Genomic DNA, 14,394 nt, shown 5'->3' on the forward strand with positions numbered 1-14,394 from the left:
TTTTGGAAATTGTTAGGGAATTTTTGAGACTCACAGTGTCAAGAATGTGCCGAAAATACTACACTTCAGGCACTACCTCTCACCACGAACAACACACTGGCCGACGGCCTCTACTTAACGACCGAAAGAGTGGCGTTTGCGTAGAGTTGTCAGTGCTAACAGGCAAGCAACACTGCTTGAAATAAACGCAGAAATCAATGTCAGGCGTACGAAGAATGTAACCGTTAGGACTGTGTGGCGAATTTTGGCGTCAATGGACTATGGAGCAGACGAGCGACGAGTGGCTTTGCTAACAGCACCCTGCAGCGCCTCTCCTGGGCTCGTGACATGACTGGAAAACCGTGGCCTGGTCAGAGGGGTACCGATTTCAGTTGGTAAGAGCTGCTGATAGGGTACGAGAATGACACAGACCCCACCAAGCCATGGACACAAGTTGTCAACATGGCACTGTGTAAACTGATGGTAGCTCCATGATGGTGTGGGCTGTGTTTGCATGGAATGGACTCGGTCCTCTGGTTCATCTGTAGCGATTATTGGTTCAAATGGCTCTGAGCACTATGGGACTTAACATCTGTGGTCATCAGTCCCCTAGAACTTAGAACTACTTAAACCTAACTAACCTAAGGACATCACACACATCCATGCCCGAGGCAGGATTCGAACCTGCGACCGTAGCGGTCACGCGGTTCCAGACTGAAGTGCCTAGAACCGCACGGCCACACCGGCCGGCGAGAGCGATTATTGACAGGAAACAACTTTTTTCTTTTAATTTGTGGTAAAGTCTTATGGGGCCAAATTGCTGAGGTCATCGGTCCCTAAGCTTACGCACTACTTAAATTAACTTACGCTAAGGACAACACACACACCCATGCCCGAGGGAGGATTCGAACCTCCGACGGGTGGAGCCGCGCAGAACGTGACAAAACGCCTTAGACCGCGCTGCTATTCCTCGGGAAACAATTATGTTCAGATACTTAAGACCATTTGCAGCCGTTCGTGGACCTCATGTTCCGAAACAACGATGTCATGTCACTGGGGCACAACTGTTCGCGATTGGTTTGAAAAACATTCTGGACAATTCGAGCCAACGATTTGGCCATCTAGATCGTCCAACTTGAGTCCCACCAAACATGTGTGGGAAAAAATCGGGAAGCCAGATCGAACACAATATCCTGCAGTGGAAACACTTTCGCAGTTATGGACGCCTATAGAAGCAGAATAGCTCATTATCTCTACAGTGGACTTCCAACGACGTGTTGAATCCATGCGGCGTCTAGCTGCTGCAATACGCCGGGCAAAAGGAGGTCCGACACCATATAAGGCTATATCCCATGACTTTTGTCACCTCAGTGTATATGACACATGTCTTTCAGAGTTACAAAATTTTGTGTCACACGATTTGCCCTGGTATTTGCATATGGTACTATTCAGAGTGATTCGTTTTTCCGGATAGGACCCCGCGGTGGTAGAGAAGAGGAGGCTAAGTGCAGGCAACGGATTCCACCCTCTCCCGCCGGCCGCGGTGGCCGAGCGGTTAGAGGCGCTCAGTCCGGAACCGCGCGACTGCTACGCTCGCAGGTTCGAATCCTGCCTCGGGCATGGATGTGTGTGATGTCCTTAAGTTAGTTAGGTTTAAGTAGTTCTAAGTTCTGGGGGACTGATGACCACAGTTGTTAAGTCCCATATTGCTCAGAGCCATTTTGAACCACCCTCTCCCATTTCCTCTCTCTCTCTCTCTCTCTCTCTCTCTCTCTCTTTCTTTGTTTCTTTCTTTCATCGCATCAATTAGACAAACACACCACAAGAACTCTACTGGTACATATACGATCTCCTGCACGGGGCAGATACACTTAAGACACAACACTCACTCTACGCGAAGGGAAGGCGACGTTTTACACTAGGAAGGAAAAACTTTCTAATCAGAGCGCTGAATAACCTCTGAGGGCCTCAGCCACCAGTGTTATCAACGTCGTATGAATTTGCTCGTTGTTCGCACAGCATCATTTCTCCATATTCGTTTTGTGATAGCTTGTAGCATCCTTGCACTCTCAAAACCTCGACAGCTACTGTGGTTGAAAACATGATGTGCTCTATTTTCCTGAGTAATCTCTTCGTGTATGAGGCCAATGTTCAACCGCCTCAAGTCCTGCTTGTACGCATGACTGGCAACATGTACTGCAACTCATCGATTTTACACTTTTAGCACATTTAGATATACGCATAATTTGAGTGAAACATAATTATTCTACCTCTAAGTTGAAATTAATTCCAGCCCCCATTTCTATCCAAGAATTTCGTGACGTTTCTCTTAGTTGTAAGGCAAATGACGGAACTGGAGACACTTTCCGAAACTATACGCTTGTTCCATTCATACCTCACTGGAATCTGGATGTAAAGAGCAATGTTCCAAGACTGCCCGCTTTTTCGACTTGGGCAGAAAATTAAAACATAGAAATAAAAACATAGTAAAGCAGCACACGTGTTAGCAGAAGTCACCAAATTTATCACGCCCGCCGTATTTCGGCCATACGTAGTACGTTCGTTTCGATGAGGGTATTAGTCTGTCGTGCTGTGCTGTGAAATGAGAGCAGCGGACTTAGTTGGATACTTAGGGCAAATGGATGGTGAAACAGTCGGTATTTTTGTCCTTGGTAGGCAAGGAGTACAAATTTATAGGGAACAAGGAAAACTAGATATTTTATTTTCCATTTTCAATGTATAAATTATGGCAATGTTGCCCAGTAGGTAACTGTCGAACTGCAAATCGAAACATGTGGGTTTCTTTTTCAGTCACTTATCGCATCTTTTACGCTTGGTAGTGATATATAGATCTGAACGTAAAAGGCTAGTTACTGCGTGGTTCGGAGTCCACGTTACACTATAGGTCGCCCTATAATTGGCAGCGTAAGTCACTTCAGAGGTAAGAGGGGGCGACAGCATGCCACCCACTACAAGATCATGTCTCATAAAATTCCAATTGTTCATCAGAATGGACTGTAAGTGTTGGACGATAAAGTTTAGTTCGGAAATGAGTCAATATCGCTCCGGACACACACACACACACACACTCACCTATCCACCCACCCACCCGCAACACACACTCACACATCCACTCAAACTCACACACACACACACACACACACACACACACACACACACACCAGTGAGCCTAAATTCTGGGGAGGCCAGGAAACATTTTGGAAAATCCCCTTTCCTTCCCTTTGGATGTACATACGAGTATATCTAGGGTTCCTAACGACCTCTACCACAACCACTACTAATAAGAAGGCGACGACGACGACGACTATCACTACTTCTACTACTGCTGATAATGATAATAACAATAATAATAATAATGATACTTTTATTTACAAACGAACTCATAGAGCGGGCGTTTCACTAAAACTATTTAACTCGACAATATTCTTTCTTCCCGAATCTTTCAGTGACATCGTCATACCATGTTCTCGACTTTCAAGTGTTTGCAGTATTGGTTTTTCAGTTGAGGTACAAGCAAGAGCTGATCAGCGATACTGGGCCATAATGTCCCTTTGATACGTTTTTACGCGTTTTGGAGAAGAAAAACTCCTTGCGACTTAAGCACTTGACGTAGAAATGGTAAAAATTAGACAAAATAGTTTGAAAACTTGTGGAAGAATTTGGTCCACTTCATTCTCAATAATTCTTTTGATAACCTCTCCAAAACTGATGGATTTAAATGTTTCCTGATGCTGGGAAGAAAATACAGCCTTCAGTTCTACACGCAACTGCGAGCGACTGAAGGACGCACCGTACTTTTGTAATAATGAATCCGTACCGTCTACAGGGAAATGCTGACAATAATTAATGAGTAGTATCGCCTAATTTAAGAAAGAGCAGTTTACCACAATGTGAAAATCTTGTTTCAAGTTGTGTTACAATATTATCTAATAACTCGAAGTACAACTGTTCGTGTTATGACATCAGTGGATTGCCAATGTATTCATCCGTCATTTCAGCTCTATTCAATGAAGTCTCAGCTTGCGATTTAGACGAGCGTTTCCTCGAATTTAAGAAGTCTATCCCTTTATCTTCATTTATTATTGCATCATGAGACGGCATTGTTGCAAAACTCTGAATTATTTTTTTTCTGAAGAATGCCTTTAAAAATGTGCTATGAGAAGCAGAGAAAAGGAAAACAAAGTCAAAGTCCAGGAGTCTCCTTTTGAAACCACAGGTTTCCCTTTTGGTCGTTGCACTAGACTCTGGACAGTCAATCATTTAATTTAAAGCCTCATTTAGACCAGGGCGGTTTTCGTGAATGGCAGATATTGTTCTGGCGTTACAGTTCCCTCTCGTTTCACTGTTCGAAGGAATCTGTTTACCAACAGTACTGTCGATAATTGCAGTGCTATTGTAAATCCGCTGGAAGAAAGCAGTGATAACCTGAAGCGTGGAGAAAAAAATTCTTATTGGTTTTGTGCAAGAACAGCTCTACTGCAAAAGTATATCTAAGCAATTTCAAAAACAGTGAGTTAAAAGAGCTTTGGGAAATGGGGGAGGGAGATAATTTCATGGACATTAGCTTGCACTTCATTTAATTCTCTTGCCAGAACGGAGCCACCATTATAGGTTTGGACCACCGGTTTCTTCTTCGTATCATAATTAAAAAATACGCCACTCAGTACAGTGAATAAAGCAGTAGCCGTTCTAGCTTCGCTAACATCATGAGAACCAAAGAAATGTTTTTAAATGTCGCCGTTGGAGTCCACTAGTCCCACAACGAAGGAAGCACTGTGACTTTTCTGAAACTTCTGTCGCTTCATAAACAACACAGATATGAAACAAGGTTCTATCCAAATCTGAATGTATATATTCACACAAATCTCCTGATTTATACATTCAATCAGTTCGTTCTGTACGGTTTTTGAAAATTGCCAGAAACAGCCCTTTTTTTCTAGTACGCTTTCAGATCTTCGTTTCTCTTTAGCGCACGTTTAAAAATTGCTGTGAAATTTCCGGGATTTAGGGAATCTCCTGTCTGAAAGCAGCCTCATACTTACACAAGAGACTTCTGGCGTCAATTAGAATTTTCTTGGGGTCTCTGTTAGCTTTCACTTCATTGTTGTGTCTGTTTTTCATCAGTTTTTAATGTTCATTAAGTAGCTCTTAAATACTAAACACTTGTTTGCATGGTTCTTTGTGTGAAATAAAATTACTTGCATTGTCTTTAGAAGAAATGTGCCGCACTAAACCTCTAGACAGATTCTTCAGATTGTCGAAACCTTAAGTGGACCATACAGCTTTTCTTGCGCTTAAAAGCAAACATGGGTAGCTGAATAATTTTCCCTTTGTTCAAATGGATCAAATGGCTCTGAGCACTATGGGACTTAACTTCTGACATCATCAGTCCCCTAGAACTTAGAACTACTGAAACCTAACTAACCTAAGGACATCACACACATCCATGCCCGAGGCAGGATTCGAACCTGCGACCGTAGCGGTCGCACGGTTCCAGACTGTAGCGCCTAGCACCGCTCGGCCACGCCGGCCGGCTTTTCCCTTTGTTGTGCTAGCACATAACCACTTGTGCTGCTCATAGCATGAACTATGGACGGCTCGTATTTTATAACTTATCTTTCTGAAGCAGGTGTAACGCCGATATTGGACGTCCTTTCTTCAAAATTTCACGTCGTTCAATTTCACACTTCCTTGAAAATGACAGCTCCTGCAACGTAGTAATTATGTACTCACTCGAAAGAGTTAATCAGTACTTATGCGAGGTAGAGTTTATCCATATTCACTGCGTACGGAAGAACTGCAGGACACGGGGCAACTAACGTAAGACAAACGTAGAGAGGCGGCACGGCAGCAACTGGTCTCCCGTCCTCGGAAGCACACAGCAACGACACCCTGTATCCCCTCTGTTCCTAGTAGTGACGTCATGGTTACCACGGCAACCGAGCGTTTACAGACGATCTGACATATACTTGGCCTTCTCGCCAAATGCTTCGCTCCTTCTACATCTACATCTACATTGATACTCCGCAAGCCACCCAACGGTGTGTGGCGGAGGGCACTCTACGTGCCACTGTCATTACCTCCCTTTCCTGTTCCAGTCGCGTATGGTTCGCGGGAAGAAGTCTGAGAGCCTCCGTGCACGCTCTAATCTCTCTAATTTTACATTCGTGATCTCCTCGGGAGGTATAAGTAGGGGGAAGCAATATATTCGATACCTCATCCAGAAACGCACCCTCTCGAAACCTGGCGAGCAAGCTACACCGCGATGCAGAGCGCCTCTCTTGCAGAGTCTGCCACTTGAGTTTATTAAACATCTCCGTAACGCTATCACGGTTACCAAATAACCCGGTGACGAAACGCGCCGCTCTTCTTTGGATCTTCTCTATCTCCTCCGTCAACCCGACCTGGTACGGATCCCACACTGATGAGCAATACTCAAGTATAGGTCGAACGAGTGTTTTGTAAGCCACCTCCTTTGTTGATGGACTACATTTTCTAAGCACTCTCCCAATGAATCTCAACCTGGTACCCGCCTTACCAACAATTAATTTTATATGATCCTTCGTGTGCCTTCGGTTACGGTGAAATGAACGGTAAAGCTTTCGCACTTTGACTTGCTCTTTAGTGCGGGCGGTTCAGAAGGAATCACGCCCGCTGACACAAGTGGATAAAGGTTTACTGTAAAAATAATTATTGCTGCTACTACTACCAATTCTACCACATAAATGTGAAGAGGCCCGACCTCCGTTATCTCCTCTGATCAACCGCCGCCACTGACACACACACACACACACACACACACACACACACACACACACACACATACACACACACCTCGATCGGCTGAGCTCGACACTCGCTGCATTCAGTCCTGCAGAACTTGCTCGCGTCACAACTTCCCTGGCGCAATGTGGAATTATCTTAACAGTTACACTAACTTCCATGTAGACAACTGATAGTTTTTGTTCACCTTTTCATTTATCATATCGTTACCCGTGTTTTTTCCTTAGATCTAAACACCAGATGCCTGATATACTAGATTTTTCTTTGTCTGATAATCATTGTTATGCAAATATGTTGTCTTGTAGTGTAATAAAATGGAATAAGATAGTGACAAAGGCAGTTGAATGTAGTCGAAGTAAATCAAGAGATGCTGAGGGAATCAGATTAGTAAGTGAGACACTGGAAGTAGTAGATGATTTTTGTTATTTATGGAGAAAAATAACTGATGATGGTTCACGTAGGGAAAAATAAAGTACAGGCTGAAATAGCAACAAAAATGCCTGAAAAAGAGGAATTTGTTAACGTCTAATATAAATTTAAGTGTCAGGTTGCCTTTTCTGAAGGTGTTTGTCAGAAGTGAGGCCTTGTATGGAAGTGAAACGTGGACGATAGGAAAATCAGACAGGAAGAATATAGAAGCTTTTGAAATATGGTGCTATAGAAGAATGCTGAAGATCAGATGGTTAGATCGAATAATATGCGAGGATAGTTTTCTTCTTAACTGTCACTATGGCCTGGGAGACCATTTGCGTTTTCTACATTCCTCCACCAGCCATTGCTGTTCCTTGCTTCTCGTGGTCCATTCTCCTTTTCTCAGGCGAGTCGCCTCCGTATCCCTACTGATATCATCCTCCCATCTTATCCGTGGCCTTCCTCACACCCTTCTGCCTTCCACGGATCCTGAGAATGATATCTGTGGTAGTCTTTCCTCTTCCATCCTTATTAGGTCTCTAGCCCATAACAGATCTTCCTCTCTTTATCCTTCGGGCAATTTCAGCTTGCGAGTATATATCAGCCAGTTCCTGGTCGTTTAATATCCTCCATTCCTGTCACTGGGCGTCCCTCTCGGGGCCAAATATTTTCCTTTCTGTAGACAGTCCTCACCAATGTATTTTTTTGTGCGAGCGGAGATGTAACCCTCTACACAACCCCCAACCTGGTGGACCATCAGAATTATGTTTGGTTGCCCGTCCTAGAGGCGTTTCCTTCTCCACAGCTTTTGACCCACCCCTGGCCATGAGAAGATACTGAATAGAACTGGGGGAAAAAGAAGTGATACAACTTGACTAAAAGACGGGATGGATTGATAGGATACATCCTGAGGCATCAAGTTATTGTCAGTGTAGCAATAGAAGTGTGGGGGATAAAAATTGCAGAGAATCGTAGAAGGAGATGAAAGCTCGAATATAGCAAAGCAGTTTCAAATGTAAGTCGGTTGTGGTAGTTATACAGAGATAAAGAGTCTTGCACAGGATGAACTAGCATGGACAGCTGCATCAAATTAGTCTTCGGATTGAAGACCACAACAAGAACAACACTGGTAAAAAGTTTCGGTGATGCTGAGCTACAATCATACAGTACATTTGAAGCATTACACCGACATTTGATTGTATGTATCTGTATATTTCCAGTGCACCATCTAGATTTCGTCTTTCACGCCACTTTCGAGTACAATGATCTTAGAACATTAACATATTTTGCTGTGTACTGTGCAGAATGACGTATGTACAGATCAACACATTTACTTAACATGATATGAATGGTATAAAATCAACGTGTTGTAGTAGCGTAGCACATTACCGTACACAAGCACATTATGTCAGGGAAAATCAGCCCAAAGCAGGTGAACAGGTGTTTACCTGCCTTGGGATGATTGTCCATGTATGATGTGACTGTACGATAATGTGTAGCATTCCTACAAGACATTAATTTTGTACCATTTATATAGCAGAATACATTAATGGCTATCGTACTCGATAAGGGCGTGAAAGCCTAAATCTATGATATTCCAGCCGGAACATAACGTCATTTTGACACAATATTTGGGCGGCCCACCTGGCCGCCATCTTCAGCTGAGTAAACCGTCGCAATAACTCGCCGGAACTGAAATCAAACATACCGCGGCGACTCCTTTATACACAGTCTGCAAGGTCTCGCGCGTCCCATAACATAACTGCCCTCTGCCACCGGTGGTGAAAAGCCGCGGAAACTATAAATCGATATCGAACACTACTGACAGCTTTCTATGACCGAAACAAACATCGTTGTTTTTTAATGTCAAACAAAATAGAGCTCCAACTCTTTCTTAAAGGATACCCCTTATCTCTGTTTATAATATTGTCAGATAGCCGGATTTCAATTGCATAATTCACTAAACAATCCCACTTGTGTTTCATCGTACACCAGTTTATGTCCTTCAGTTAGACAATGTTCCGCAACCGCAGATTTTTCTGGCTGAAGTAAACGCGAGTGGTGATGGTGCTCCAAGCATCGATCCTCGACCTACGAATCGTTTTTCGAATATATGCTTTCCCGCAATGGCAGGGAATTTTGTAGACACCGGGCTTCCTCAAACCCAAATCATCCTTCACTGAGCCCAACAAAAAAATGGTTTCAAATGGCTCTGAGCACTATGGGACTTAACATTTGAGGTCATCAGTCCCCTAGAACTTAGAACTACTTAAACCTAACTAACCTAAGGACATCACACACATCCATGCCCGAGACAGGATTCGAACCTGCGACCGTAGCGGTCGCGCGGTTCCAGACTGAAGCGCCTAGAACCGCTCGGCCACACTGGCCGGCGAGCCCAACAAAGCTCTAGACTTAGCTGGCGGACGGAATACGCTTTTAATATCAAATCTCGTTAAAGTTCTTCCTATTTTTGAAAAGATGCTTCTACATCTATATATCTACATCTGCATATATATTTCGCTAGCCACCAAGCGGTGTGTGGCGGAGGGCACTATTCGAGCCAGTCATATTTCCCCCTGCTCCCCACCCCTCTCTGTTCCACTCGCGGATCGCGCGAGGGAAAAACGACTGTCTGAACGCCTCAGTATCAGCTCTAATTTCCCTTATCTTGAATGGTGATTATTTCGCGATATGAAAGTTAGTGGTGATAGTATATGCTCTACGTTCTCGGCGAAGATCGGATTTTGGAATTTAGCGAGCAGCCCCTTCCGTTTAGTGCGTCGTCTATCTGCAAGTGTGAACCACTTCAAACTTTCTATGAGATTTGTAGCGCTCTCGCGATGGCTAAATGTACCAGTTACTAATCTTGCCACTCTTCTTTGGATCTTCTCAATCTCTTAGATCAGACCCAACTGGTAAGGGTCTCAAAAATGGTTCAAATGGCTCTGAGCACTATGGGACTCAACTGCTGAGGTCATTAGTCCCCTAGAACTTAGAACTAGTTAAACCTAAGTAACCTAAGGACATCACAAACATCCATGCCCGAGGCAGGATTCGAACCAGCGACCGTAGCGATCTTGCGGTTCCAGACTGCAGCGCCTTTAACCGCACGGCCACTTCGGCCGGCTAGGTAAGGGTCTCATACAGACGAACAATTCTCTAAGGCTGGACGAACTAAAGTATTGTAAGCAATTTTTTCTGATGAAGGACTGCATCTCTTCAGGATTCTACAAATGAACCGCAATTTAGAGTTCGCCTTACCATTTACTTGTGTAATCAGATCGTTGCATTTGAGATCATTTCGAATAGTCACACCCAGATACTTGACTGATGTTACTGCTTCCAAAGACCGGGCATTTATTTTGCACTCGTGCATTAATTGGGATTTTCGCTTTGTTATACCCAGTAGTTTACACTTACTAATATTGAGAGTTAACTTCCAGTCATTAAGCTACGCGAAATGTAGGAATACCTCCGATTTGCTTGTATGGTCTGTTGGTTCCCGCGAAGATCCAATCTGTAGAGCACGACCGATCTGATTGTCGGTATAATCAGTCTGCTTGAACACAGCTTTTAAATGATCCAGTTCTTGTGTCAAACTATCTGAATCTGAGATGGCGCAAGCTCTTTTTACCAATATACGTAGGACCCCATTGCGTTGATACTGATGTGCCGACACAGTGTTATTTTGAGGGGGCCGATATGCACGCTATAAGCTCACGCAGAATATCTTGAAGTCTGAAACAGGACGCTCAATGAATTGCTATAAAGAAAAGTACGTTGCTTTTGGAATACTTAACTTTAATCCATCCTTGTTGTATACATCGTTCTTGTTGAGACATGCTTTAGACGATAATTATCAATTGCTATGTAAGGCTAATGGCGCCTTGCTAGGTCGTAGCCATGGACTTAGCTGAAGGCTATTCTAACTATCTGCTCGGCTAATGAGCGATGCTTCGTCAGTGTAGTCGCTAGCAATCTCGTCCGTACAACTGGGGCGAGTGCTATTCCGTATCTCGAGACCTGCCTTGTGGTGGCGCTCGGTCTGCGATCACACAGTGGCGACACGCGGGTCCGACATGTACTAATGGACCGCGGCCGATTTAAAGCTACCACCTAGCAAGTGTGGTGTCTGGCGGTGACACCACAGATACGATGGATTACAACTTGATGCGTGAAGATATCAATCAGCATGCGTGGGCTTACGACAAATACTGTGTCCCAATGCCCCACCATTCTCCTGCAGACCAAGGGATCTGAAACCGGAAGTCTTCCATTTTTTCAACTTCATTGTGAACTTAATATTGGGATTCTGACAATTAAAATTATCTAGGAAATGATCCAGAGCCTCCCTCTCATGTGGCCATACCATAAACGCATCGTCGACTTATCTCCAAACGGAGCCACAGCCTAAATCTAGAATGTACACGGGAAATGTAGTCAAACAGCGGTTTAAAAACAGTGGTGTCTAGTACATTCAGTGTATTTCTATTGTCGGGAACACAGATAACTTTTTTTATTATTATTATTACCCGGTTACGGGTTCCCAAGCTGCAGATGGTGGCCCACAAAGATTGTATACACCTCGAGAGAAACAATTATATGATTTGTGTTTGCAGGAGCGACCGTGGTGCTAGCGTGCCGAGACGAGCAGAAGGCGGAAACAGCGGCGGAGGACCTCCGGAAGCGGTTGCAGAGCTGTGAGGGGGCGGGGCAGGTGCACGTCCAGAGGCTGGACCTCGCATCTCTCACTTCAGTTCGCGCCTGCGCACGACGGCTCCTGGAGCAGCACCCTAAAATACACCTGCTCATCAACAACGCCGGTAACAACAACACTCTCTTTGATGTATGCCGCAGTAAGATGATATTACCATAGGCTGACTTCTGGAGGAGGCCGATGGATGACAACTTGATGTATGAAGAGATCCGTCTGTATGCGTGGAATTACGATAAACACTGTGTCCTATTGTCCCATCATCCCTCCTTTAGACCAATATATCTAAAAACGGAAGTTTTCCATCCTTTTCAACTTCCATCGTGAACTACAGCACACGTAAAAGATTATTTTACTTTAGTAAAACTCTTTAAGAAAGAATAGTCAATTTATGTGCAGTCCTTGTCCACATGAAAGACAGTATACAGGGTGATTCTTACTAACGTTTAAAAAAACCCGAAGCTACATAGATGTTGACACTATATGAAATAAAATCGTCGTAACTTCTGAACGGTTTTGCGCTAGGACGCTGAAGCTGCACGGTTGGCCGCGGTACATGATGGGAATTAGTATGCGCATGCGTGCGCACATTGTTGTCGGCCATTTGTACATGAAAATGTCACGAGGATACAGCGTACCTGAGCGTATAGCGCTTATGAAGGCCTACTATGCGAGCAATACCAACCCAACTCCGGCTCAAAGGAAGTTTGCGACCGAGTTCAAGCTGAAGACAACCGGTCCAAGTGTGCTAACATTCAAGAGTTTGATTCGCATGTTTGAGAGAACGGGTAGTGGTCGTGATGACAGTGTTGGCAATGTCGGCCCTCCAAAAAGGATGAAAACGTCTAAAAATATCGAGAAGACACGTGCTGTGTTTCAAACCAGCCCCAGGAAATCGATCAGACGAGCTGGACAACAGGTGGGAATCAACTGGGAGACACTGCGACGAATTGTCGTTGAAGTGAACTCTGCGGCTGGTCCCGGCGGAGGTTTGAGTCCTCCATCGGGCACGGGTTTGTGTGTGTCCTTAGGATAATTTAGGTTAAGTAATGTGTAAGCTTAGGGACTGATGACCTTAGCAGTTAAGTCCCATAAGATTTCACACCCATTTGAACTTTCTTTTGTCGTTGAAGATCTGCATCTCTTCCCATACAAAATTCGAACCCATCTGCCATTAAGCTCCAGGGCCATGTAACAGCGGCTGTGTTTCACCAACAGTTTTGTTCACGGAATTGACGAACAGGATTTTTACGTGAATATGGTTTGGTTTAGCGACGAAGCCTACTTTCATTTGGATGAGTTCGTCAATAAGAAAAATTGGCGCATTTGAGGGACTGAGAATCCGTATTTCGCGATCAAGAAGTATCTTCACCCTCAACGGGTGACGGTGTGGTGTGCAATGTCCAGTCACGGAATAATCGGTGTGATATTCCTCGATGGCACGGTGACTTCCGAACAGTACGTGAGAAACTTCCTGGCAGATTAAAACTGTGTGCCCGACCGAGACTCGAACTCGGGACCTTTGCCTTTCGCGAGCAAGTACTCTACCACGTAGAGCATCTACATCTACGTGGATATTCTGCAAATCACAGCCGCCCGGGGTTGGCAGCCGGTTCTAGGCGCTACAGTCTGGAACCGCGGGACCGCTGCGGTCGTAGGTTCCAATCCTGCCTCGGGCATGGATGTGTGTGTTGTCCTTAGGTTAGTTAGGTTTAAGTAGTTCTAAGTTCTAGGGGACTGATGATCTCAGCAGTTAAGTCCCATAGTGCTCAGAGCCACACAGCAGTACTCCAAGAGAGGATGGACAAGTGTAGTGTACGCAGTCGCTTCAGTAGCTCTGTTGCATCTTTTAAGTGTTCTGCCGATAAAATGCAGTCTTTGGTTCGCCTTCCCCACGAGATTTTCTATTCCTAGGCATTGAGGTATCTTATGTAAATCGCTTCGCAATTTGTCAGAATAAATACACCAAATAGCTGCTTATAGTAGTAATCTTTATTTACGACAGATTATTTCAGCTTAATCGCCATTTTCAAGTACTTGTAATTACAATTTTTGGGAGAATAGGTATGGATGCTGTGGTGTGCGTACTGTAAGACCTTCGGTACACACACCATCAGATTATTTGACTTGTCGCTCTACCGAAGTAGGCGAGTGTCAGCGATATGTCTCGTGGTCTTATCGCGGTGTGTTTATCTTCTGCCGTTAGGTCAGACAATAGAAATGCCACTTGCACGCTTAGAGTAGCAGATTGACGGTAACCAACATTAAACAGTACTTGATTAATTTTCAGACACATTTATTAAAATAATAACAGGCATAAAAATTACTTAACTTGGTTCTGGATGCTATTTACAATTGACAATCTGAAGTTCCTTTGGTATTGGTTCGTTAATCTTATTGTCACATATATCTCTGATACTTGACAAAAGTGTCTATACATTTATCTTCGTGGCTATGTACAGGAGTATGGTAACCTTATTAGG

General features: G+C 44.2%; 1 protein-coding gene across 3 annotated transcripts in view; it reads left to right on the plus strand.

Moving 5' to 3' along the window:
* Positions 1-14,394, plus strand: part of LOC126470676 (retinol dehydrogenase 13-like) — a 196,165-nt gene that overhangs the window by 71,753 nt on the left and 110,018 nt on the right. For all 3 annotated transcript variants that reach the window (XM_050098671.1, XM_050098674.1, XM_050098672.1), the window contains exon 3: positions 11,817-12,020. In XM_050098671.1, the coding sequence (XP_049954628.1) occupies positions 11,817-12,020 (204 nt within the window). The remainder of the gene's footprint in view (positions 1-11,816; positions 12,021-14,394) is intronic.

This window comes from Schistocerca serialis, chromosome 3, assembly GCF_023864345.2.
Source record: "Schistocerca serialis cubense isolate TAMUIC-IGC-003099 chromosome 3, iqSchSeri2.2, whole genome shotgun sequence".
Classification (NCBI taxonomy): Eukaryota; Metazoa; Arthropoda; class Insecta; order Orthoptera; family Acrididae; genus Schistocerca; species Schistocerca serialis.